Below are 26,162 nucleotides of genomic sequence, written 5' to 3'. Positions count from 1 at the left end.
GATCAGCAAGATCAGCTTTCCTGAGTCCCAGTCCAGTGCACTGTCCACTAGACTGCACTGCCTCTAAAATGGTATAGTAAAAGATCCGTGAGAAAACCGCTCCTGAGGGAGTGTGGCCTAGTGGTTGGAGCTGGGACACGTGCAATCCAGAGCTCTGCTGCTGGCTTCCTGTGTGATCTTAGGAAAGTCCCTTTGTGTCTGCCTCTTCCCAATCTGTAAAACGCAGCTCATCACCTTACCTCCTGTGACACAGCAACATCGGAGCGGCCAGGCTGAATCAGACTCTCAATCCATCTAGTCCACGAGCCCCTCTCTGGCAGCACAAGCTGTGTTGGTGGAAGGATCCCACACCTGCTGACTGTGGGTTGTCTGGTCTCCTGATCTCTGACAGAGATTGGTATTTAAAACCCCTTCCACAGTTCTGCTGTGAATGCTAAGAGCACTGAGTGTTCCTGCTGGCCATATGTAGCTAGTGACCCTCTCAGTTAGCTCTCTCCGAAGCCCCTTGCGGCCCTCCCTGGTCCCAATTAACTTGACTTTGTCATTTGTCAGTTTTGTAACTCTCAACTCATGCCCCCTCGCCCCCGTCCCATTCCAGATCACTAATTAATCAACTAAACAACACGGGACTTGGTGCGGAACCTGCAGTCCTTGCTGTTAACCTTTTGCCGTGCTGAAAATTGACCATTGAATCCTACTTTTTCTGTCTCAGCCTGTTTTTGATCCATGATACTTTGCCTCCTCCCCATGATGACGTAGCTTCTTTGATAGCCTTTTGTGTGGGATCTTGTCAGAGGCCTTTTGGATGTCGAAGCACATAGTCGCCGATTCTCCTTTCTCCAGTCCTTTCCTGACATGCTCAGAGAATTCCAAGAGATCAGCAAGTCCGTTTTCCTTTGCAGAATCCGTGCTGGTTCGTCCCTCTGTCATGAGCTGCCAGGTGTTTTGTTTTTAGTGATCATTTCACCCAGTTTGCCCAGAACAGATGTCAGCCTGACACCTGGCATTTAATGTAGCAAAGTACTTTGAAAGCCTTGGGCTGAAGGCGTTGTGGAGTGGTGGGTGTCTCCTGAGTTGGTGACATACCTGGCTGCCTTCAGCTCCGGAACAGAGGCCCCAGGTCTCTCCCAAGCTTGGCATAAGCAGCACTTCGTTGCAGTTGTACCACTGGATTGGGAAACTGCCCACCCCAGGTGTGTGAAAGGAGAGGGGAATCTCCATCCCAGCCAAGAGCAGACACTCTGGAGAGTGGCTAATGCCCTGGCTTCTGCAGCTGGCCCCTGGAAAGCCCCTCTGGGGAGCCATTTCGGAGTGATCTCCCTCCCCCGATCACGTAAGCGGATTTCACTGCCAGCCAAATACAGCCCAGGCCCTCTATCTGTAAGCATGGCGCTGCCTGTTGCCTTGAAGCACTGCTCCTTTCTCTCTCCTCCTCCAGAATGCCGTGAGCGTGCCCAGGGACTTTGAGGGCTGCAGCATCCTGCGGAAGTACTTTGGCCAGCTTCACTACCTGCAGAGCCGCGTCCCCATGGGCGCGGAGCACGAGGCGGCTGTGCCCGTCACATGGTAAGCGCAGCGGTTTGGTGGGGTTTGTGGGGCGGCAGGGGAGGGAGCAGGCTTCCCCGCATCCAGCGATCTACCCCTGCCAGGGCACCCTCGGCTGACACTGGGGGCTTGGACGTGATCCAATGGGAGATTCTTTGAGCAGAGGAGCTGAAGCTGGGGCTCGCCAGTGGACTCACTGTATGACCTGGCTTTGTCTCTTGCCTCAATTTCCCCATCCAGGTGGGTAGCTTCCTTGGCCCTGGTAATCTCCTGCCTAGACTCCTGTGATGTCCTACCCTCGTAGGCCGCCAGCTGTGCTATTCTGGATGGACTGAAGGCATATTCCCCTTCCTCTTCCCTGACCCAAGTTCCTCTGCTGGCTCAGCTGGACTGCATACTGCTCATCCGCACCCCACCTACATCTCTCGTGTCCCTGGGCTCCGCCAGCGCCCTTCGCTTCGTCTCCTTTGCCCCTCTCTAGGAATCTCCTCTTTGATCCTGCGTCCAGCCACCAGTGACTCTCCCTCTGCCAGCCTTCCCAATGATCTGTACAACGGAACAAACCCAGACCCAGTTCCCCCAGCCTCACTGTGTCCTTCCCTGGTGCCCAGTGTGATCTCGCCCAGCAGTGTGTCTCTGTTCTAACCCTGCCTGGCACGCCCTGCGGGCAGAGCCCTGTCTCTAGGCTCTCCACCGAATGCCATGCGCACCTCTGACTCGAGAGAGCTCTAATACTGCAAGCCGGGGAGCAGAGTATTTCCCTCCCCGGGGATGTGAGGGGGAGTGGAGGTTTGTAGCACACTGGGAGAGGCTGGGATGGAAGAAGCAGTGTAGTAACTGAGATTTTTTTATAGCACCTCTCAGCCAGCAATTGCGCCACCTGCTACCGACATGCAGCCACCTCTGGCTCTCTGAGCGGTGCCGTATGAGTCTCAGCCTCTGGCGTGCGGCCCTCCTTGTCCTTTTAGCCACCTTGATTGCACTTCCTGCTGCAGCTGGGCTTTCAGTGCGTGAGGGTGCAGCGATGGCCCTGGGGGGGCACAGGACTGACCAAGAGGGGTTGGTTTACACCACCTGGCGGCAGTGGTGGAGGCTGGGCTTTGGGGCTAAGAAGACTGGGCCTGGCACCACTCAAACATTACAGGGTTTGCTGGTTTATGTACCTAGCAGCTTCCCATCTCCCACTCAGTTTGGAGTGGACTCTGTGCCAGCTACATAGGCAAGTGAGTCTAAATCATTTGGATCACCCCTGCCTGCTCTGAGCCGTTAGTTGTTAGCTGTCTGCCTTCCCTGGAAACGTGGCTGTGGGGCCACCGCAGCAGCTGGGTTGTGCATCTGGCCATCTGGCTGGCTCACTAGTGCAGGCACCAACCCTGGGCTTTTCTGTTCACAGGACGGAGATCTTCTCTGGCAAGGCGGTTACCCACGAGGACATCAAGTATGAGCAGGCGTGCATCCTCTATAACCTCGGTAAGGCCCTGGAGCCCACCTGAGAAATGCCCTCCTCCCTGGCTAGCCCTCGTTCCCTACTCCACAGGGGCCATTGTCCAGCCTGATCCTGCTGTTCAGTGGGGGGGAAGGAGGGGGTGACCGCTGCAGGGGCATTCAGCCGATCTGCCCGCAGGCCTTTCTGTGATCACAGCTCAGAGCAGGCAGCCAGTGGTGACAGTCGGCATGAAGCTGCCCGCAGCTGGAAGTGCTGGGCCTTGGGAGAGCAGAGCCATGACGTCTTGAAGTGTTACCATGATCACTGAGGACAATTGAGCCCCTGTTTCCTTGGCTCTGACGGATTCTGCTGGCCACTAGAACGCCAGCCAGATCTGAACCCTGGCACGAGACCCTCAAGTGAGGCTTCAGCCTGGGCATCTGCTGGTGCAGGTGAGGCTGATCTTCAGGGTCAGCTCCAAAGGGCTCTTCCCTTCATTGTGATCGACGAATGACAAGCCAGAGCATCACCATGCGTCCCCCTCCCCCGCAGGCCAATCCAGGCCTTGTCTAGGAGAAAAGTTGCACCCGTTTAATTAAATCAATTTGAAATTGATTTAATTCAGCTAGTGCAAACCCAGCTGGTTGTACTTAAACCGGTTTAGCCCTCATGTAAATAGGTGCAGTTTAGTGCAATGAGAGATCAACAATCAAAATCAGCAAGGATTAAAATGGTGTAGGTCAGCATTTCTCAAACTGGGCTCCGGACCCCTGGGGGTCCCCCTCCCTCCCAGTGCCTCCTGCACACTGGGGGAACAGCTGTTCAGGAGCGTGTGGGAGGGAGGGGAGGAGCGGGGACAGGGCGTGCTCAGGGGAGGGGGTGGAAAGAGACAGGGAAGAGGAGGGGCAGGGGGTGGGGCCTTGAGGGATGGGGTGAAGTGGGGGCAAGGCTTGTGGCTGAGCGGGGGGTTTAGGGGTCTGTGAAAAATGGCCTTGCACACTTTGCCAGTGGCCTGATCTGAGCTTCCTGTTCCCAACAGGGGCATTGCATTCCATGCTGGGCGCCATGGACAAGAGAGTCTCCGAGGAGGTAAAGATGCTAAACACCTCGTGGTCCGCCCCACCTTATCATGGGTGGTTTCTTCCAAACAGATGAGAGCACAAAGGTTGGCAGGGTGGCGAGTCTTTTCAGTAGCGATTGTGAATCTCCGGAGGGGACTGGTCACGTTTCCAGGGGCACGATCCCTTCAAAAACTGCGCTGCAGTCTGAAGATTTTGTATCGCTCGTGCCAGGTGCTGGGATTCCTGGGACTGGGAGAGAGGGATGAATACAGGATTTTTCTTGACATAGTGTATAGTTATAGCAGTGCCTGCGGCAAGCTCTGGGCACCTTGACGTAATTTAACACCCCAATGTGACCCCACATGCAATCTTCCCTCCAGCCAATAACAGACCCTCCCCCACCCTCCGAGCAGATGCCTGGAAAAGATGGGCCGGGCCACGCCACATACCCTGATGGCAAGGACCTCTCCTGGAGAGTTCTGCCAGCCACTCCCTCCTCTCCTGGCCTGGGGAGCTCCCAGCTGACCTTGCTTATGGAAGCATCGCCTGGGAAGAGAGTCCCTCTACTGACTAGCTCCCAAGCCATGTAGGACTTCACAGCTGAAAATCCCACCAGCCCCGTCTGGGAACCGAATGGCAGCCAGAGCAAGGGGGTAACTTACTTTCTGGCTGTAATAAGCAGCAGTTGCTTTTGGCCCCCGCTAGTCTGAGTGGTCTCATGGGGTCACCCCATGTAGAGTGTCATGGTCATCCAGTCTCCAGGTGATGAAAGCCTGGACAACTGGGACAGGAGAAGGTTGAACTCCACTTAAGATGGTAACATTTGGGGTTTAAGTCCACTAATGAAGGCTGTTGGTAAATTTCGGGCGTCAAGACAGCATGGCTTCTGTGCAGTGCCCTCTGCTTTGGCTTGGGTGGGTTAGAGCCTTACATGTTTCTTCTCCCCCTTCTGCGGCGGCCCTGGCCAGGGTATGAAGGTTTCCTGCACCCATTTCCAGTGCGCGGCTGGGGCTTTCACCTACTTGCGGGATCACTTCCCTCACTCCTACAGCGTGGACATGAGTCACCAGATCCTTAACCTCAACATCAACCTCATGCTGGTAAGGGTGGGCGCTGGCTTTGCTGCTGCTCACCATTCATGCTGGGATCCAGTGGCTGGGCTCGTTAGATGCAGTTCATTTAAAGGGATCTCACCAAAGCTGGCGAGGGGAGGAGGAGACGCGCTTGGTATTGGGCCTAGCCTTGTCTCATTTTTCAAAGGCCAGTTGGAGTGGGAGCCACCCTTGGACAGAGCTGGATAAAGATGGAGTTGTCCCAGTACCTTGGCACGTGCAGATTGTAAGCCTGCTGTCTGCTTAGAGGGAAATTGTCTGTCTGCAAAAGGTGGCCAAGAGAGGCTTCCGATGTCTGTCCTTGTTCAGGAGAGATCCCAGAGCACTGTGGTAGGGGAGGAATCGTGTGTCCGGCTCCAGGACATACACTGATCCCCACGGGGGCAAGAGGAATATTTTTTCTCTCCATCCGCAGGGTTGCACGGGTGGCTGCATGCGTTGTGGGGTCTGCACGCTTTCCTCAGAAAGTGTCCAGTCCCCAGTCTGTCGGGTTGGGATACTGAACTCTCGGGCCTAATGGCCTGAATAGCAAAGGGAGTTCTAAACGTCCGATCGAGGAGAGTAAAACGTGGTAAGGGAAGAAGTAGGTTCAAATTTCCAAGGAGGGGGCTATTGACAGAGCAGATGGAAATACCTTGACATTGTCCTTCTCCCTGTAGAGAAGAAAGGTAGAGGTGGGTGTGAAGGAAGCTGCCCTGGTTTACTGCATCAGGGGATCCCATTATAACAGCGCCCTGCCTCTTGCATGCTCTTTGCTTTATCCAGTCTCATGTGCAGCTCTGGGAGGCGTCAGACTGATCACCATTGTCTGGTCAGCACTTTGGCCTTGAAAGGGAGGAAGGGTTTGGATTTTGACTCTCCAAATGAGATGGCTTTATTGGCTCAGCGGCACTGCAGCTGTACCTGGGCTAAGCTGAGCGTAGGTGAAGTCCAGCCTCCGTGGCCAGCTCGCTTTAGCTAGGGGAAAGAGTGGTGGAAGTGTGTGATTGACAGCCCTAGGGATTGGGCAGACAGAGCCCTGCGCTGGCAGGGGCTGACCTACGTTTTTCAGCTCTGATCTCCAGAGCCAGTGCAGCCCTGTCCCCTACGTGGGCCCACCAACGTACCTCAGTCCTAGGCTCGCCCCTGGAAGTTAGAGGGGAGATCTGTCTCCAAGGCCATTCTGTCCGTGCTGGCCTCGCACCTGAGCCCTCCAACGCGGCGGTGGGGTTTTGTCCACTAGAGACTGGGTCGAATCCATGCGCTCACTTCATGTAGGCCAGTGCCTTATGGTTCCCACTGATGGGCTGGCTTTGAATGGCAATGGAGGTGAGAGGCTTTCTATGCATGGCTAGTCCCAGGAGCTGTTCTGGCTTGTAGACCAGAAAGCTGGTCTGTGTCGGCCTGTCCTGCATGGTAGGCTGGAGCCACTGCTGAGTGACTCTCCTTTGGGGCAGGGGAGAAGGGGCTGGCTGAGGTTGGGCAGGGGTGACTTTGAGGAGCCCAGGAATGCAGTGAAGTCTCTGGGGAGAGCTGAGCATCTCCATTGCTTTTCCTGGAAGGGCCAAGCTCAGGAGTGTCTCTTGGAGAAGTCGATGCTGGACAACAGGAAGAGTTTCCTCGTGGCCAGGATCAGCGCCCAGGTGAGTTACCCAGGGAGCTCTGCTGCTCCAGCACCTTTTTCTCTGCTGCACTACACTCTGTGGGCACCTTAACTGTGATTGAGACAGAGCCCCTCCTGCTGCCCTGCCACGTACAAGAACAACTCCACGGGAGTCTCTGAAGTGCGGGAACCAGCTGAGGTGGTTTGCAAGCAGAGAAGGAAATCCCTATAAACATTCACTGCTGTGCTGACTGTGTGGGCGGCAGGGTGGGGAACATTCGCTCTCTGCTAGAGCGTGAGGGCAAGCGAGTAACGGTTTCAAGACTAAGCCGTTAAAAGTCAAGTCATTTGAGTTAGTCAGTGTCTGAGCTTGACACGATCTTGTCCGAATGAAGACACGGGCTCAGGCCTTCCTGCGGCTGATTGAGAGAGCCCTGTAAGCTGCAATGCCTGGGCACTGTGTGGCAGCCGGAACCCCAGCCTGCCTTTACTTTCCTGCAAAGTAATGCACATTGGAAAACATAATCCGAAACATACATATCAAATGATGGGGTCTAAATTAGCTGTTACCACTCAAGAGAGAGATCTTGGAGTCATTGTGGATTGTTCTCTGAAAACATCCACTCAATGTGCAGCAGCAGTCAAAAAAGCAAACAGACTGTGGGGAATCATTAAGAAAGGGATAGATAATGAGACAGAAAATATCATATTGCCTCTATATAAATCCATGGTACACCCGCATCTTGAATACTGCGTGCAGATGTGGTCGCCCCATCTCAAAAAAGATATATTGGAATTGGAAAAGGTTCAGAAAACGGCATAAAAACTGATTAGGGGTCTGGAACAGCTTCCATATGAGGAAAGATTAAAAAGGCTGGGACTTTTCATCTTGGAAAAAAGGGGGGATATGATAGAGATCTATAAAATCATGACTGGCGTGGAGAAAGTAAATAAGGAAGTGTTCTTTACTCCTTCTCCTAACACAAGAACTAGGGGTCACTAAATGAAATTAATAAGCAGCAGGTTTAAAACAAACAAAAGGAAGTATTTTTTCACACAACGTACAGTCAACCTGTGGAACTCCTTGCCAGAGGATGTTGTGAAGGCCAGGACCATAACAGGGTTAAAAAAAGAACTAGATAAGTTAATGGAGGATAGGTCCATCAATGGCTATTAGCCAGGATGGGCAGGGATGGTGTCCCTAGCCTCTGTTTGCCTGAAGCTGGTAATGTGCGACAGGGGATGGATCACTTGATGATTATCTGTTCTGTTCATTCCCTCCGGGGCACCTGGCATTGGCCATTGTCAGTAGACAGGATACTGGGCTAGATGGACCTTTGGCCTGACCCAGTGTGGCCGTTCTTATGTTCTTAACTGGCACTAGGGCTTTCTCTTGGGATTCTGCTGCTGTGACTCTGCCCTGAAATACCTCTTGACCGTTTCTCTCCACATAGGTAGTGGACTACTACAAAGAGGCCTGCCGGGCTTTGGAGAACTCGGACACTGCCTCGCTGCTGGGGAAGATTCAGAAGGACTGGAAGAAGCTGGTGCAGATGAAGATCTACTATTTTGCTGCTATCGCTCATGTAAGTGGGAAGAATTCATAGATTCATAGATTCTAGGACTGGAAGGGACCTCGAGAGGTCATCGAGTCCAGTCCCCTGCCCGCATGGCAGGACCAAATACTGTCTAGACCATCCCTGATAGACATTTATCTAACCTACTCTTAAATATCTCCAGAGATGGAGATTCCACAACCTCCCTAGGCAATTTATTCCAGTGTTTAACCACCCTGACAGTTAGGAACTTTTTCCTAATGTCCAACCTAGACCTCCCTTGCTGCAGTTTAAGCCCATTGCTTCTTGTTCTATCCTCAGAGGCTAAGGTGAACAAGTTTTCTCCCTCCTCCTTATGACACCCTTTTAGATACCTGAAAACTGCTATCATGTCCCCTCTCAGTCTTCTCTTTTCCAAACTAAACAAACCCAATTCTTTCAGCCTTCCTTCATAGGTCATGTTCTCAAGACCTTTAATCATTCTTGTTGCTCTTCTCTGGACCCTTTCCAATTTCTCCACATCTTTCTTGAAATGCGGTGCCCAGAACTGGACACAATACTCCAGCTGAGGCCTAACCAGAGCAGAGTAGAGCGGAAGAATGACTTCTCATGTCTTGCTCACAACACACCTGTTAATGAGGCTGTGCATTGGGAGTTTCACCCTGGCTGCCCAAGAGGAACGGCCTTGCGTCCCTCCACTTGTGGGTGGCTGCGGCTGCTTAAACCCGCTGGGAGGTGGTGGTCACCATGGGCGTGAAGTTCCTGAGTGTAAATGGACACCGGCGAAATTGTCTTCTGTAGTGAGTCCCCTGGCTGGCTTTGTAGGGCTTCAGTCAGTTTCTCTTGAGCCCTTCCCCGAATGAGGACCTCTGCCATCATTGGTTGTGTTTCTTTGCAGTTGCATATGGGAAAACAGGCTGAGGAGCAGCAGAAGTTTGGAGAACGAGTAAGTAAAACTATTTCTGCTTCGGGTTGGCTAATACTCCTGCAATCCAGCTGTAAACCAAGTTCCATCTCGTGTGGGCTTGACCTTTAACCCTTTGAAGAGGTTGGGCTACATTGGGGGAACTCACCTGTCCATGATACCAAGGACACATTAAAATCTTTGGTGTCTATTAAACTGTAACTTGGATGCCCCTGCCACGTCTGCACCAATCCGTGGGGCAAATAGCTGATTGGCCTCCCCTACTCCATGTGAACTCGGGCACCATCTTTCTTGTTACTGTGTAAATTTCCAACTAGGTTCGTTCTTTGGTCCTAAAACTCCTCGCTGGTGTCCTGCCCGTGGAGTGAGCTGTCCCTCAGCAGGGGTAGAGTTAAGGCTGAAAGCTTGTATATGCCGGTGGATGTGACTTTCCAACCCTGTTGTCAGAAGAGAATCCACACTTGCATGATTGCCATTTTCCATGTGATTCCCATTGGGTGCCGTGCAATGCAGGCACCAAACGCAGGTTCTAGAGCAGGCATTACCACGAGGAGACAATGCCTGCTCTGGAACCTGGGCTAGAAGAACAGCAGCGTGTGATGTCAGTATCTGGATCGCTGAAGTGGTGGTGTGTGGCACTGCATTTCTCATGTACCTCCCTTCTCTAGAAAATGTCCCATGGTCGTCTCATGGGCAGCGTACCTTAATCTGGGTTGCTTGATTGTGCTATTAATTTGCTCCTTAGAAGGCCCCGCTGTACTTAATGGCGTTGGATTGTCCCAGGTATCTACACAGGGTTCGGTGGCCTATTGGCTGTGTGTGCCATGGCAAGTGTGTGTGTACTCCTGTGACTCCTTCCCAGCTTGTAGAGGAGTTTGGCAGAACTTCTCTCTGCTTTCTCTGCAGGTTGTCTACTTCCAGAGCGCGCTGGATAAACTCAACGAAGCGATCAAACTGGCAAAGGTAACCTGCTTTCTGGTCTGTGGTACTGATTGCCTTTAAAAAACCCATAATCAGTCATCGGGGCGGTTTGGGGCCTAAGCGTCTAGCAGTGCACTTTCCAGGCGCTGCTCTGGGATCAGTGCCCAAAACACAGTTATTGAGTGTGCTGGTAGTGAGCAACCAAAGACTGTAGCAGTCAGTGACTCGTGCACTTTCAGAATGTGCCATTGGAGCAGGGCTGGCTGGCTGGCTTTCCGATAGTGCAAAGCATTGGTATCCGGCTCCAGCAGCTCTCAAGGAAACTTTCCAAGCACTAGCTCTTTGGAAGAACTTACCAAGGGAGGTGGCAGAAGCCCCGTTGCTTGATGATAGGCAGCAGTTGTGCACGGTTAGGGAGAAAGACAAGACCTATCAGGTTCTACGTACCTTTCTCTTGGCACTGAGAAGACTGGCCACTGGAATAGGTGAGAATTTGTGGGGCCATGGTAATTGGAATGATGTGACTTTTGAAGCCTGCCTTACAGTCGTCCAGGGTTTGAAATGAATCCTCTGCCACTGGAAAGCTCAGGGTCCTGCTTTTCCAGCACAATAGGGGGTCTGTCTCCTGCCCTGGGGATTTGTGAATGCTGAGACTCTGGTGCCTCCTGGTTTCTAGGTCTAATAGGGCTTTAGCGCTGCACTAAGACTGAGTAAAGGCCAGTCTGGATCTTGATGTCCTCTCCTTCCCTGCCCCCTGGGAGCCTACGTGCGTCACACATGTCGGACCATGGGGGGAGGGTGGGGCTTAACTGACCTCCTCCATTGCACAGAAGGAACTTGCTAGTTTAACGCAGCCCTGGTCCACACTGTGAAGCCCTAAGTTTCTACTGGAGGCTGCATCTGAGCCCCACTCGCTGTAGTACTGACTCCAGATGTGTGCTACAGCCCGGGGGGGCAGACTCATTCATGATTTTACTCCAGCGACTTGAGCCCGCTGCCCAGCTGGTGACTTTGGCCCCTTTACGGCACGTGATGCAGACAAGAAGTAGGTGGCATTTCTGTTGCACAGAGGCCTGGAGAGACTGAGTGGACTGTTGTAAAGCTCTCGGCATTGGCCTGTCTCTGCCCTCACCAAAGTCAGGGGTAAACTCCCTTTGGGCCATGGGATGCCGAGCCATGCAGCAAACTACCAGCAGAGCCGGGAGTCCCTCTTGCCTTAGCCACTATCGCACTGCCTCTTGTGCTGCACTCCTTGGGCCGCCCTGAATCCCGGGGGGCATTCCCCTGGGGTGTTCTGGCTCCACAGGCTTGGGCCAGGAGCCAATCACCACCGTGGCAGAGGAACGCAAGCCCCTGAGTTTGACACTTGTGGCTGAGGAGTTTGGCACAGGATTGACCCGCCTTGTGGTGCTCCGAATCCCAGCTGTCCGTTGTGAATAACAAGTCAGCCCGCAGAATGCGACCAGAATGCACCCAAGGGCTGGCGTCTGCCAGAGTCTGCAGGCAGCCTGCAGCTCTGAGCTGTTCACTGCTTTGTTCATCTCCGCTGGCTGCTCGCTCTGAAAGTAGGATAGGGGGAAATGGGGTGGCAGTGAGGGTTGCCAGGCTGCTTCTGCCTTCAGGTCATGGCTTAGTTTGTGGAGGGCAGCAGGATGCAGCATTCGAAAGGGCTGCTCAGGGTGTTACATCGACTGCAGCGATGTGGCAGGACTGGCTGTGTTAACTTGTGTTTTGTGCCTCTTCTAGGGTCAGCCTGAAACGGTGCAGGAAGCCCTGCGATTCACCCTGGATGTGATCGGGGGAAAGTGAGTCTGCAGCCGGAATTGCTTCTGGGACTGGAGTCTGTCTCTAGGCTCTCTGGGGTCAACCTCGTTGCTGAATCTCTCCCCCCCTCTGCTCGCTCTGGGGAGCTCTTCTCTTTGTAGGGTCTCAGTATATAGGGCCAAATTCACATGTGCTGCTAGTGAGTGTAGATCTGTTCTGTACAGGATCTTCTCACGCTGTCCGCACTGTAGCATCTCAGCGCCGTGAGCAGCACGTTAAGTGACGTAGCTAACATCTGTCACACATGGTTCATCCTCCCCCCAGAGGGAACTGGGTGGAGTTGTACCCAGTGACTGGCAGGTGAAGATCAGCCTGTAGAATAGAGATAGTGTCTTCTGGGGGCACCAGGTGGGCAGCAAAACACCTCTCTTGAGGCTCCTGCCCATCTAACCCAGCAAGCTCACTCCTTGAGTCCCAGCCGGGTCCCCCTTCCCCTCCCTGGATTTACACTTCAATTGTTTGTAGGTACAATTCGGCCAAAAAGGACAATGACTTCATCTACCACGAAGCTGTCCCTGCGCTGGACACCCTGCAGTCAGTGAAAGGTGAGGCAGGTTGGGCACATCCATCCCTCTGCTGCTGCCCACAGCTCTGCAAAACCACGCCATGGCTGGTGCATAAACCTTCCGCCCAGAGCCCGGACTGTGCAGGGCGGGAGTGAGGGGGTGGTGATCAGCGAGTGAGGAAGACGGCGCTCTGAAAGGGAAGCACTGCGTACTTTGCACAGGTATCTTGGTAATGGGCAGCGATGAGAACACGCTGCCCCAGTAGCACAGGTGGGTTTGGTACCAGTCTCTAACCCCTTAGCACCACTGATGCCGCTCACGCTAGGAACTTCCTGCTCCCAGGGTCTCCATAGCACCTGCTGGAGGCGAACAGCTGTTGGCTGCGTTTTGGTGGCAGGTGCAGCCCGAAAAACAGCCTTGGGCATGAAGGGAAGTGCCGTGCCCTTGACTAGAATAATTCGCAGGCATCCGTGTCAGACTGTTCTCTTCTATACCCAGGTGCCACCCTGGTGAAGGCCCTTCCCGTCAACCCCACCGACCCAGCTGTCACGGGCCCGGATATCTTTGCCAAGCTGGTGCCAATGGCCGCCCATGAGGCATCTTCGCTGTACAGGTGAGTGGAAGGGATCTCCGTAGCAAGTACTTCCCGAGGCAGCCCCGGGGTGTCTGCACTCAGTAACGGGAGGGTGCGGATCCTGCCTCGGGGGCCAGGAAGCTGGGGCCAGTGATTCCCTGGCACGCTCTCTCGAGCTGGGTCATGTGGTGGGTGATGAGGACGCGTCCGGCACTCAGCACGCTGCAGGTGAATGGGAACTGCAGGAGGCTGAACTCCCGGGAGAGACCTCCCCAAACAAATCCGAACCCCCCACCCCCTTCCTCCCCAGGGGCTGGGTCCCCAGCACCTTCTAGTGGAGCAGCCGAAACTGTACGCTCAGCTGTGCCTGCCCTGAAAGGGCCCTTCCAGCATCTCCGGTCCTGAGTGTTTCTCCCTCAGCTCTCGCCTGCCCGCTCCTTCCAGCCCGGCTCTCCGGGAGCTCCTGGAGCAGGGCAGTGCTGGCCCCTGGCTAGCCATAGGGCTGGCTCAGCCTGCTCCCGGAGGGGCCAAGGAAGGTTCAAGTCCTGAGCAGGGTATCCGGCACAGGGCTCAGTGATTGTAAGTACCTTGGTTGGCCTGGGTGCTGAGGGGTTTCTCTCGTCTGTCCTAGTGAGGAGAAGGCCAAGCTGCTGAGAGAAGTGATGGCGAAGATCGAGGCCAAGAACGAAGTCCTGGAGTACGTGTGCACTGAGACTGCGCTGGCGCGTGGGGTTTTCCTCGCGGGTGCGGATGGAGTTGGTCCCTGGCCAATGCAGACCCGACACTGCAGGGATCCCCCATTGCATCGCTGTTCTGTGTTTCCCTATCCCAGCTAACGGGAAGTGAGCTCTGCTCCCTTCAGCCATGGCCCAATGCAAGATCGCCTCCCCCTGACCTGGCCTGGTGGGACGGCAGGTCTCCAAGGTGACCCAAGGCACTGAAGGAAATGGGGCAGGTGATTCGGTACATGCTACCCTTCTCTGAGTCAGTACTGAGCCACTGCCCTAGAGGGCGCTGTGCTGCTGGAGCTCTCCTTTGGGAAGATATGGAAACCAAGGCACTGGCGGACCCCACCGTTCCCATGGCCCATTCCCAATAGCTGGGGTATTAACCCTGCATTCAGGCCCAGTTCCAATTTGGGTTATTACATTTTGCCTCTCTGGATTCACCCTGCGGTTTTGTGTGGAGCTCACCTTCCCTTCCTGTCCTGAGCTGTGTCGTACGGTGTGTGCTGTCGTGCTCCTCCCCAGAGGCAGCTGCATTTCCATGCTGGCGGAGGTGACCATGGGGTGCGCGTTCTGTAAAGCCCTTTGGGATCCTTCCAGTGTCTCATTTCTGAGAACCATGATCCTGCTTCCAAGAAACTGGCACCCGTGTCTGCAGCCCAGGGGTGGCGGGGCTGTGTCTGGGAAGGGTTCTCCCACTGCTCAGAGGGCTCTGCTTTCTGTCTGCAGCCAGTTCATGGACTCCATGCAGCTGGACCCCGAGACGGTGGATAACCTGGAAATGTACAACCACATCCCCCCCGTCCTGATGGAGAAATGCGCCGCGCTCAGCGTGCGGCCAGACACTGTGAAGAACCTGGTTCAGTCCATGCAGGGTAAGAGCCGATGGAGGAAAGGCCAGTGAGTCATGGCAAGGGGGTCTGACTCCTGGGCTCTTTTCTCTGCACCCCAGGGATAGCTCAGTGGTTTGAGCATTGGCCTGCTAAACCCAGGGTTGTGAGTTCAATCCTTGAGGGGGCCATTTAGGGATCTGGGGCAAAAATCTGTCTGGGGATTGGTCCTGCTTTGAGCAGGGGGTTGGACTAGATGACCTCCTGAGGTCCCTTCCAGCCCTGATATTCTGTGATTGACATGCCACCTCCCATCTCTGCCTCCCCTGGTATGCTGGTGAAGTTTGCTAATTTCACTGGGACGAACGGGACCATTCGCTGCACCCCCAGGCAGAGCTGGCTCGGTCTCCAGTCGCGCTCCGGGGCCTTGCCCAGCCTCGCTGGAAACGCCGCCAGTGTCCTAATGCCTCTGGTTCTCTGCCCCTCCAGTGCTTTCGGGAGTCTTCACAGACGTGGAGGCCTCTCTGAAAGAGATCAGGGACCTCCTGGATGACGACGAGCGGCAGGACCAGAAGCTGCAGGAGCTGCTTGGCAAGCCGGCTTCTCCTCCTAGCCCTTCCCCGGGGCTGGCTGAGGTCAGCAAAGAGTGGGCCAAGTACATGGAGGTGCACGAGAAGGCCAGCTTCACCAACACAGAGCTGCACAAAGCCATGAACCTGCACATCAGCAACCTGCGACTGCTGAGCGGGCCCTTGGAGCAGGTGCGGGCTGCCTTGCCCGCGCCGGCCCTGACGGAAGGTGAGCGCCTAGGGCCATGGCATACTGAGCTTCGCCCCTCCCTAGGAGAGCTCTGGCTGGGGCTGAGTTGCGCCTGGCTTGCTGGCCTGCCGCTGTTCGAGTCCCTCGCTGCGCCGAGGAGGCGTTAATGCCGAGATCCACGCTAGTCTCCTTCCTTGGTCTTCCCTGGCTCTCGCTGCCCCCAGAAGAATGAATCTGCTCCTGTTGTGGGCCCCAAGCCAGTGCCTTCCCTCCTGGCCCTGTCCCTCCCATGCTTTGGGCTCCAGCTGGGTCCCTCTGCAGTGCTCTGCTGGTTCCCAGCCTGCGGGGTCAGATGAAGAGCTAGTGATGGGGACAGAGGCTGGATCAGGAGGCAGGTTGGATCTCGATTCCAGGTGAAATTTCCAATCTACCCAGGCTCCGAGCTCTGGAACGCAGACAGAGACACACCCCCCGGCTGGCTCAGAGACACGCTGAGACTTCCAGAGCTGGGAGAACCTCCAGGCAATGCGGGCAGAGCTGACTGGCTGCAGGGGGGTAGTATTAACTGGCCAGTCAGCGCCGTGAGCGCACGGCCTGCCGCATGGCTTGGATTAACGGGGACGGCAAAGCTTTGCTGCGGATCCTGGCGCCCGAGGATCAGATCTGTGGGTGATGGGTGGAGTATAAAGGGCAGAATGCCTCCAGCTAATGGCACCCCATCGCTCTGGCTGAGACCCCGGATCTGCTCCCTGGGGCAGAGTCCGATCTGACGCCAGCAGCTTGCTCGTCCTGTCTTGCTGCAGGGCTGGGCGAGCGAGCTGGGTTCGGTGGTGCCTCAGCATCGCCAGTTTGCTGAATTTCTGCTGGAGACTGTTCCTGGGGGGGCTTGGCTCTCGGACCCCACAGCGCGTCTTGAGCAAGGGTCAAATTTAGCCCTGGAGCAGGGGGCCAGGTTCCATTGGCACCAACAGGAGCGGTACCTGCCCATGCTAGGGATCGTTTTCCCCCGGGGGGGTGAGCCGGGTGACTGCAATATGAAGCCTGTGGGAGCGCCCCCAGGTGATGGCTTTCTCCTTCCTCCCACAGACGACAAGCAGGTGCTGCAGAACTTGAAGCGGATCCTGTCCAAAGTGCAGGAGATGAAGGACCAGCGGATGTCCTTGGAGCAGCAGCTCCGTGAGATGATCCAGAAGGACGACATCACCACCTCCTTAGTGACGACCGACCGCTCAGAGATGAGGGTGAGGCCCGGGGCAGAGTGCCGAGCTGCTGCCTCCTCTGGGATTGAGCTGAGCCTATTACGTTCCAAACGGACGTCAACCCCCCCACCCCACCCCCGCTCGCTGTTACTCCCTGTCCCTGCCTGCCGGCCACGGTCACATCCCCTTTGGAGCTGATTGAGCTCCTGGGCCGTTTCCGCTGCTCTCTGCACTCTCCAGTGCGCTAGTGTCTCTGGTCAGAGCCGATGGTGGCATCTGCGGTGCCCCCCCGAGTCACACCGAGGGCCTTGCTGCGCCCTGCTATGCATCATGCTTCTATTGTGGCCTCTTCCTGCCACTGTCAGTGGGAACTTCCCATTGAACTTGCTGTCAGTCAGCCCCAGCCCTCCCCGCACTCAGCTTGTGGGGTTCCCCGCTGAGCCCCCCAGGCTAGCGCTGCAGCCCGGCTCTCCCACTGACCCCAGCGCGCTCCTCTCGCCCCGACAGAAGCTCTTTGAAGAGCAGCTGAAGAAGTACGACCAGATCAAGGTGTATCTGGAGCAGAACCTGGCGGCCCAGGAGAACGTCCTGAAGGCCTTGACGGACGCCAACGTCAAGTATGCGGCGGTGCGGAAGGTCCTGGCCGAGGTGGAGCACAAGTGAGTGCGCGGGGAGCATGGCATCGCCTGCAGGGGGCAGCGGCGGTCGCTGTGGCAGAGTCTGCTCCCAGCACACAGCGCTATCCCTGTGCTGCGTAAAACGATCCCAGCCCTCGGCCAGGGTCTGCCATCTCCCGTTCTCCAGTGGGGAATGCCCCCCAGCCAGCCCGAAGCCAGACGCTCGCTCTGTGCGCGCTAGCACCTCTCGGCCGGCCCAGGCAGCATCGTGATGCGGGGAAAGGGGTGGGGTCGCCAGCCCCTCCACTCTTCCCTTTACAGAGATCCACATCCCAGCTGGGCCTGTGGTGGTTGCTGCTGACTTTGCCTCCCGTGCCCCATGACGCTAACCCCAGGGCGCCCATAGGCTGCCCCCCAGCAGGCCCTAGTGTTTGAGTTTGTCTGCTTTGAGACTGGTTCAACTATAAACCAGAGGGGTGGTCCCCGGGGGCGGTCAGTGGAGGAGAGGAAATCCTGGGCCCCCCACGGGTGTGTCCCTGATTGGAATGTGCAGGTGCCGTGGCTGTGGTGTAAACAAACCAACCCTGGAGGTGGGCCACCTAGAGGCCAGTGAGCCTTGCTCTCATCTTCTCTCCCCCCCCCTCCCCCGCACATCCCCCCTGGTTTCCAGGACTGCTCTGTTAATATCGCTCCCCCCACTGCATACCCTGCATTGACTCTTCCAGGTGGAACACCACGCTGCAGACACTGGTGGCCTCCTATGAAGCCTACGAAGACCTGATGAAGAAGTCTCAGGAGGGGAAAGATTTCTACGCGGATCTGGAGAGCAAAGCAGCCAAGCTCCTGGAGAAGGCCCGAGCGTCCTGCCAAGCATCCGAAACAAGCCGGCAGCAGGTCCTGGAAAGGTAGGTCACTGCCCCACGTCCGCTCCACCTTGGAGGGTGGGGGGTGAGTTCTGCTACTCCTTGCGTCTGATTGGCCTTCTGCAGTGGTCAGCTCATTTGCCATGTTCATGTTTCTTGGGGTGGGGGTTGGGCATGCCGTGGAGCTGAGAACCCGAATGTTGGGGTATTTCTTTCAGGCTCCCCCAAGTCCCCTAGCGTGGGAGGGGGACTAGGAGCGGTGCAGAGACCGAGTGGCACAAGAGAGCCCTTAACAGTGACCACGATAGGGCCTGGGGATGAAATCGGACCCTAGAGCCGCAGCTGGGTGTCAAGGGCGCAGAATCCGCCACTGCCGCTGGCTATCTCAGCGATAGAGCCCAAACCCCTCTCCCCTCCCAGGGGGGTCCCTGCAGGAGAGGCTGGAGGTACCTTCTGCCAGCACCTGGGACTCCGGCACTTAGAGCTGGGTGGATGGGTGAGGGAGCGCACACCCTCTCCGCTCCAAACACCGGCACCGCGAGGCTGGTTGGCATCACGTGCCTGGTCTTGCTTTGGCAGAGAAATGAAGAAGAAGCCGCCTCCAAGGCCCACTGCTCCCAAACCAGCCCTGCAGAAGAAGGCCTCTGAGCGGGACCTGGACCTCGCGGCCGGCCTGGATGGAGCAGACCTACAGCAGCTGGGCTCCCTCTCTCTGGCCGACCTGCCGGAAGAGCTCCGGAGCTTGCCCCCTGACGTGCTGGCAGCGCATCTCACCAGGCTGCCTGCAGACGCCCTGGCTGCCTTCTCCATCAACCCGGCCTTCAGCGGCGGTGGCATGAGGCCCCCAGGCCCGGAGGCTTTCCCGGCTGGCGCACGGACAGCCAATGCGCCGATACAGCTGCCGATGGCAGCTCAGCCTGGCGTTCCCTTTATCCCTGCTCAGTTCGGTGCTTCGGCGCCTCTGCCGGGACACTACTTCCCCGGCCGCCTGGCGACCCCCCCGCAAGGTGCCCCTGGGAGCCCTCTGCAAGGCCCCTTCCCCCCACAGACCTACAGCGGGTCCCCTGTGCTGCCGGCCCAGGTGATGCAGCCCCACAGGCCTCCAAGTTCTGCCCCGTCACCCAGCCCTCAGCTGTACCCGGCTGGCGCCCTGCGGAGAGACCCTGGGCACCCCAGCCCCGCCCCTGCCCCCATTCAGCCCGGCTACGCAGTCCCTCCGGTGCCTCCCCAGAGATCCTCCCCCCAGCATGTGCCCATGCCTGGCTCTGCTCCAGTTCCCATCACCCCCAGTGCCACCTACAGGATGGGGCAGCCGGTCTCCTCCTGCGGGGCTCTGCCAGGCGGCCTCCCCACAGCCATGGGCCCGCCTCAGCCCCCCCGGTTCAGTGGCCAGGCCCCAGGAGGGAGCGACGGCCCTCCTCACCCCCTTGGGGTCCGCCCGGCCACCACAACAGTCGACAGCATCCAGGCGCCCATTTCCAGCTACACCGCGCCCAGGGCCATGGGCGGGCACATGCCCCCGCGGCTCACCAGCCTCCCGCCTGGGCTCCCTCCTCAGGGCGGCTTCCTTGGCCCGCCCGCCCAGTTCCCCTACGCCCAAGGCGGCATCCAGCCGTTCGGCCAGCAGCCCCCGTTCCCAGCGGGGCCGCCCGCTCCGAGCTTCCCCCAGCAGCAGTACCCACCTCAGGGTCAGGCCCAGCTCCAGCCGCTGCCCATGTACCAGCCGCAGGCCCAGTTCCCGACCCAGTTCCCTGGCCAGCATTCGGGGCTGGCCCACGTTTCTCCCCAGCCTCCCAGCCATGCCCAGATCCATGGCCAGCTGAGAACACAGCTCTACCCGCTTCCTTCCCAGGACAACGCCCCTCATGCCTTCCCTGCAGCTATGCCCCGCGGGCCTCCCCCGCTGTCTCAGAGCCTCCCAGGCACTATGGTGGCCCCGGCTCAGCAGCTCCACCCTCGCCCCTCGCTGGCCGGCATGCAGCCCATGCCAGCCGGCACCTCCGCTCAAGTGGTCTCTGCGATGCCCTATTGTCCTGCCCCTTCTGCCTGCCATCCGGGGCCCCCTACAAACCAGCTGCCGCCTGGCTCTGCCATGCCACTGGCTGGTCCCCAGCCCCCATCTTCGAGTCAGTCTGGCCCTCACCATGTCCCGTCTTCCCCCAGTCCCGCTCTGAGCCAGATGCCAGGCGGCGTTATTGTCCCAGGTCCTGCCATCCCTTCCCCGGCGCCATCCCCCCAGCCATCCCTGGCTATCCAACCTCCAGCCATCTTGCCTTCCTCAGTGCCCGGCGCCCCTGCCCTGCCACAGCGACCCCCCCCATCGCTCACCCCCAGCGCGGCCCCGCTGGCACAGGGCCCTGCCGAGGTCCAGTTCCACCGGCAGAGCTCTTCCACGGACGATCTCCTGTCTTCGAGCCCTGAGAGCCAGCACGGGGGCTCCAAGACGGCGGTGAACCAGCCGCTGCTGCAGCCCACCAAGGCAGACGCCAAGGAGGGGCACAAACCCAAGGCCGTTCAGCTGATCGAGAACGACCCGTACGAGAAGCCCGAGCACATCATGAGGCTGCTGTCCGAGCTGGATCGGTTCCGGGGCATGGTGGCCAGTCTGGAGAGGCCCGTCCCCAGGAGCGTCCCCGAGCTGGACGCCATCTGGAAGGAGCTCCAGGATGCCCAGGAGAGGGATGCCCGGCAGCTGTCCATCGCCATCGCCCGCTGCTACTCCATGAAAAACCGCCACCAGGACATCATGCCCTACGACAAGAACCGCATCGTTCTGCAGTCGGGCAAGGACGACTACATCAACGCCAGCAAGGTGGAGGACCTGTCCTCCTACTGCCCCACCATCATCGCCACACAGGCCCCGCTGGTGGGGACGGCCTCCGACTTCTGGCTGATGATCTACGAGCAGAAGGTCTCCCTCATAGTCATGCTGGTCTCGGAGCAGGAAATAGAGAAGGTAGGATCTCCAGGAGCTCCTCAGGGCAGGACTTTCTCACCCGGCAGCTTCTGTGAGGGGGCTGGTAAAGTGGACGGTGATCAATAGTTCTCCATGCCCACCAAGGGTGGGGCAAGAAGGAACCGGCTTGTGGAAAGGGAGCTGTAGGCTGGGTCTTAGGGTAAGCTTTCGAACAAACAGGGTCGTTAAGCCCTGGATCAGGCGTCCCAGGGAGGTGGTGGATCCCTGGCATTGGCCATGTTGGACAAACCCCTGTCAGGGATGGTCCAGGTTTACTTGGTCCTGCCTCAGCATGGTGGGGTGGGCTTGATGACTTCTCGAGGTCCTTCCGGCCAGACAAACTGAGCGAGGTGGGGATGGTCTCTCTCGAAAGCTGAGCTCCTGGCCAGTTCCGGCCGGGTGTTGGCATGGAGCCTGGTGGTGGGCACTCTGCGTTGCCTTGAAGGTGACAGCGGCAATGCCACAGGGGCTTGAATGGGTCCCAGGAAGGGGGGATTCGAGGCTGTGGAGAACCCCCCAGGTTGAGGGGTGGGAGACGTCGCCTGTGTGTCAGTGTTCAGGAGACAGTGCTGGGTTGCTTATCCACCCACCCAAGCTAGAGACCCCCCCAGGGCTGTACCATCCACAGCTACGGGGGCAAGTAACATACACCTGGCATCTTCCATCCGGGATGGTGTGTGCCGGAATAATGGCACCTGGCCCTGAAATGCAGCCACCTCTGGGTGGAACATGACGGTGTTGATCAACCCACAGCATCACTATACTAGACTCAGGCCAGGAGGCGAAGGATGCTGTGTCTGTCTGTGACTGCGTGGCAGGGGAGAGTTTGGGAAGGCAGCTGGTAACAACTGAGAGAGGAACTTGGCCAGGGCCCCAAGGCTGCCAGTTCCTCTGGGCAATTTGTTGGTTTGTCCCCCTGAGCTTGGGGCAGGATGGCCCTGGCCTTGTGTTCTGGGCTGGGGTGGCGAGGGGAGTGGGGGGTGTTCTGGGCTGCAGGCAGGGAGGGCCTCGGGAGCTCTGGTCCTGGTGTTCTGTTCTGGGCTGGGGGGGCTGTGCTGGGAGTGGGGGCGGTGGTGGTCTGGGCTGCAGGCTGGGGGGACCCCGGTGGCTCTGGGCTGGGGGTGCGGTGGTGGTCTGGGCTGCAGGCTGGGGGGGCCCCGGTGGCTCTGGGCTGGGGGCGCTGGGCAGTGGTGGTCTGGGCTCCACTCCTTGTGTTGTGCTCCTGGGCTCTGGGCTCCGCGTGCTGAACCGGTCTCTCGCCCCGCAGCAGAAGGTGGTGCGGTACTTCCCGCAGGAGCGGGGCCAACCCATGGTGCAGGGTCCCATCACCTTGATCCTCACCAGCCTGAAGGTGGCCCCGACGCACGTGGAGCGGATGATCACCCTGCAGTTCCGCGACCAGAGCCTGAAGCGCACCGTCATCCACCTGCAGTTCACAGCCTGGCCTGAGCTGTACGTGCCGCGGGGCGGGGGGAGGAGGCCCTGGGGGCTCCCGGCCGATTAGATCAGAACTTCCCACCCCAGGGGCTGGGCTGCAGGCGCTGCCCTAGGGCAGAGCTGCTGTTCCCTCCCAGCTGGTGCCCCCCAGGGCTCTGTGGGGTGGCACGATCTCACTAGTGGCACTGTAGACCCTACCAGGCCCCCGGGGGGAGAGGGGAAATCGGGCCCTGTCCCACTGGGAGGAGCGTGGCACCTCCCTCGAGCACCCAGCTCCTGGGATGGGGGTAGAAACCCTCCCCTGCAAGGCTTGGCAGGCCAGGTTCTGGCTCTGGGCACGGCAGGTCCTTGCCCACCTGCCAGCAGCTCCTCCCTTCCTCCTGCAGGGGCCTGCCCGACAGCAAGGGGAACCTGCTGCGGTTCATCCAGGAAGTACACGGGCACTACCTGCACCAGCGCCCCCTGCACACCCCCATCGTGGTCCACTGCAGGTAAGGCCGGGTTCGCCGCTCGGCCCGAGCTAGGGAGCAGAGCGCTGCAGCCGTCTGGGCCCAAAGCAGCGACCCGCGCGAGCACCAGCTCTCCCCCGACAGGTGCTCTGCCGGGGCACGGGGGTGGGGCGGGCGTCCTCCCCGTTTGGAGCAAACCTCCCTCCGAGGCCAGCAAGAGCCCAGGGTAGAAAGCCAGTGCATTGCTGGGAGGCTGCAGGGCTGGCTCTTTCCCCAGGAGTCCCCAAGCCAGACTGCAGCCCTGCCGTGCGTGGCAGAGGACACCCCGGCCCAGGATCTGGCCCTTGGGGAGAAGGGGCACTCTACCCACAATGCAGTGCTGGGGAAGGGGCTGGGGGCTTCCTAGTCTCCCACTCCCGCTCACCTAGGCTTTGGCAGGGTTCCCCAATGATGCCCCCGGGCGCTGTCTCTTCCCACCAGCTCTGGGGTGGGGCGCACTGGCGCCTTCTGCCTGATGTACGCAGCAATGCAGGAGGTGGAGGCCGGGAACAGCATCCCTGACCTGGCCCAGCTGGTGAAGAGGATGCGGCAGCAGAGGAAGCACATGCTGCAGGAGAAGGTAATGTGCTGGGGGGAGGTGGGGGCCCAGGCACCTGGTTCAGCAGTGCCATGCCGCCCTTTGAATGGCACAGAGTCTGCTCGGCTCTGGCCGCTCCTGGCACCTGGGCGTGTCCGGGCTCAAGGGATCTCGCCGGCTGCTTCTCTTCCAGCTGCACCTCAAGTTCTGCTACGAAGCTGTCCTCAAGCACGCCGAGCAGGTGCTGCAGAGACACGGGGTCACCACGCCGGCTTCCAGCAAGCCCCCCAGCAGTGCTGCCCAGAAGGTGGGTACCGGCGCTGGGCAGAGCGGGGCTCTGGAGACATCCTCCACTTGGCTCCTGGGCCCCTGTGGCCAGAGCTTGGCAGCACCAGGCCGAGCGGCCTCACTGCTGTGGCTCCGGTGGCTGATCCACGCTGACTGGAGCAGGGCAGTCTAGTCTCCAGGCGGGGGCGGGCTGGGCCTGTCTGAGGGAGGGGCCTGGGCTGACCTCTTGCTTCTCTTTCAGCTGTACCTGCATCAGGACCCGCAGGACCTGGTGCTGGGCGGGGACATGCCCATCAGCTCCATCCAGGCCACCATTGCCAAGCTGAGCATCAAGCCCCCCGGGGGCGGCCCAGAGCCTCCCCCAGACTGGCAGCTGCCCGAGCCAGCAGCAGTGCCCGAAGCCGTGAGCCCAGGGGCGGTTCCTGCAGCACCCGCCAGCGTCGCCCAGCCCAGCCTGACGGAGCACGTGCCCCCCACCAGTGCCGAGCTGCCCCCCGCCCACTCCGCCCCCACCATGCCTGTGCCGCCGCCCGAAGCCGAGAGCAGCAACCATGTGGAGGAGAGACCCAGCAGGGAGCCTTCAGCCACAAGCCTGGCTCCTTCCTCTTCCTCGCTGGAGCTCCTGGCCTCACTGACCCCTGAGGCCTTCTCCTTGGACAGCTCCCTGAAGGGCAAGCCGCGGATGAACAAGCAGAGCTTCCTGCAGCCCCAGAACGGGGAGGGGCTGCGGGGACCCCGGCCCAGCGACGACCCCCTCAGCATGCTGGACCCGCTGTGGACACTCAATAAAACCTGAGCCGTGGGGGCCCGGCTGGGACATGGGCACGCACAGCCCCTCCCTGGCCATGCCAGCACGGCCCATGGGGAGCCCCCCAGCGTGATGGCTGGAAACTGGGGTGTTGGACCACAGCCTTTGTCCCCGCTCAGCCCTGGGCAGCAGAGAGGGGTGAGAAATGCACACACAGCACTACATGCCAGCTCCCCACTCAGTGCCTGGGCCCCCCTGGCAGCTAGCCCGGGGTGACCCCCACGGCATGGAGAGCCAGCCATTCCCCAGCCCCTCCAGTCCTGCACCAGGCCAGAGCTGCTGCTTGTCCCAGAGCCCCTCCTGGTGGGAGAATGGCCTTGGGGCAGCAGAGGCGGCCCCTGTCCCTTCTGGCACAGCTGGCCCCACTGCTGCTCCTGCCTTGGGCCAGGAGCCGGCCCTGCAGTGCCTCCTGGTCTTCCATTCACAGAGCCCAGGGGACGGAGCTGAACGGGTGCATGGCCCAGAGCCTGGGCCCCTGGGCTGCTCGGGCCTGGCGAACGGATCTGCGCTGTGCCCCTGGCGGCTCTCCAGGCAGGACCCTCGGCTCGGATGCTGGCCGAGAGCCCCCAGCTGCAGTGAGGCTTGTCCCAGCCTGGGGAGGGACGTCCGGCTCTCGGGCTGCACCATGGCTCCCTGCTCCCCCTCGCGGTGCCCAATTGCCCTTCCCTGCTTCTTGCTCTGGCGCTGGGCGAGAGCTGAGCAATTCCTCCCCCACCCTGGCCCAGGGACGGCCGCCAGCCCTGCCTGAGCAATGTGGTGGCGCCTCCCTCAGCGCTTCTCTCCCCTAGCTTCTGCCTCAGTGTTGCCCCCTGGGCTGCACAGCGTGTACTGCAGGCTTCACCCTGCTGCTGGGACGGGGTGCCCGGGGTTACACGCCTGGGCTCTGTCTCCTGCTGTGGTCGGCCAGTTGTGAAGGGCAGGGGCTTGGTACAGCGTGGGCAGGGGCTGGGCCTGGCGCGCTCAGCCCAGGTAACCTGGCGGTTTAACACTGCTGGGTACAAACCCCAGGCCCGGGGCAGGCGCCTGATGCAGTTTTGCAGCTGGGTTTGCTGGCAGCAGGGCTGGGGAGGGTGAAAATCGTAGCTGTGAGTACGCGGGGAGCTGCTGCATGCGGTGGGGCGGGGGGGGATTGGCGCATGTGACAGTAAATCGGTGATGGGTCATTCCTGGGCTCTGAAATAGCTTTGATTCTCTGCACCTTGCCCCAAGCTCTGCTGCTCGGGCCGAGCTCTCGCCGCTGGGCGCGAGGTGTTCTTGCCGAGGCGCTGGCTAACCGGCTCGGGCTGGAAGCTCCAGAGGTGAGTAGGGGCACGGGCCGTGCATGGAAATGGATTCAGTGTCCACCCCCTGGGGCTGCTGGGATCCCAGCTGAGGGGGGAAATCCTGGTGCTGCTGGGCTGGGTTCTCCTGCGCAGAGCTTATGGGAAGGCACCAGAAGATGGATGCTCCTGGGCAGGACCCCGGGGGTGGCAGCCAGGCCAGCTGCTGCCCAGGAGCTGGGCTTGTTCTCTGTTGAGCTATGGGGACTGGCTGGAACTGGCAGCAGCAGGAGACCAGGTCAGCGTGTCCTTAGCAAGCCCAGTACGGCGGGGGGATGGGACCTCGATTGCTTAGCTAACTAG

At 58.9% G+C, this 26,162-nt stretch overlaps 1 protein-coding gene across 2 annotated transcripts in view; it reads left to right on the top strand.

Annotated features, from left to right (window-relative positions):
- The window catches only part of PTPN23 (protein tyrosine phosphatase non-receptor type 23), a 39,988-nt gene extending 14,713 nt beyond the window's left edge, over positions 1-25,275 (top strand). Inside the window, exons 3-25 of one of the 2 annotated variants that reach the window (XM_026652058.1) lie at positions 1,439-1,566; positions 2,939-3,015; positions 4,011-4,060; positions 5,001-5,132; positions 6,686-6,766; positions 8,181-8,312; positions 9,181-9,228; positions 10,114-10,170; positions 11,875-11,933; positions 12,418-12,497; positions 12,957-13,071; positions 13,664-13,729; positions 14,487-14,632; positions 15,077-15,385; positions 16,433-16,587; positions 17,053-17,204; positions 17,888-18,067; positions 18,605-20,981; positions 22,252-22,433; positions 22,805-22,909; positions 23,348-23,486; positions 23,638-23,751; positions 23,974-25,275. In XM_026652058.1, the coding sequence (XP_026507843.1) occupies positions 1,439-1,566; positions 2,939-3,015; positions 4,011-4,060; positions 5,001-5,132; positions 6,686-6,766; positions 8,181-8,312; positions 9,181-9,228; positions 10,114-10,170; positions 11,875-11,933; positions 12,418-12,497; positions 12,957-13,071; positions 13,664-13,729; positions 14,487-14,632; positions 15,077-15,385; positions 16,433-16,587; positions 17,053-17,204; positions 17,888-18,067; positions 18,605-20,981; positions 22,252-22,433; positions 22,805-22,909; positions 23,348-23,486; positions 23,638-23,751; positions 23,974-24,528 (5,439 nt within the window). In that variant the 3' untranslated portion in view covers positions 24,529-25,275. Of the gene's footprint in view, positions 1-1,438; positions 1,567-2,938; positions 3,016-4,010; positions 4,061-5,000; positions 5,133-6,685; positions 6,767-8,180; positions 8,313-9,180; positions 9,229-10,113; positions 10,171-11,874; positions 11,934-12,417; positions 12,498-12,956; positions 13,072-13,663; positions 13,730-14,486; positions 14,633-15,076; positions 15,386-16,432; positions 16,588-17,052; positions 17,205-17,887; positions 18,068-18,604; positions 20,982-22,248; positions 22,434-22,804; positions 22,910-23,347; positions 23,487-23,637; positions 23,752-23,973 lie in introns of both variants that reach the window. The other variant, XM_024193827.2, reaches the window with a different exon arrangement.
- The last annotated feature ends 887 nt before the right edge of the window (positions 25,276-26,162 follow it).

This window comes from Terrapene carolina, unplaced genomic scaffold (genome assembly GCF_002925995.2).
Source record: "Terrapene carolina triunguis isolate 2854851 unplaced genomic scaffold, T_m_triunguis-2.0 Scaffold111, whole genome shotgun sequence".
Taxonomy (NCBI): domain Eukaryota; kingdom Metazoa; phylum Chordata; order Testudines; family Emydidae; genus Terrapene; species Terrapene triunguis.
This window is presented reverse-complemented; position numbering and strand designations above follow the sequence as displayed.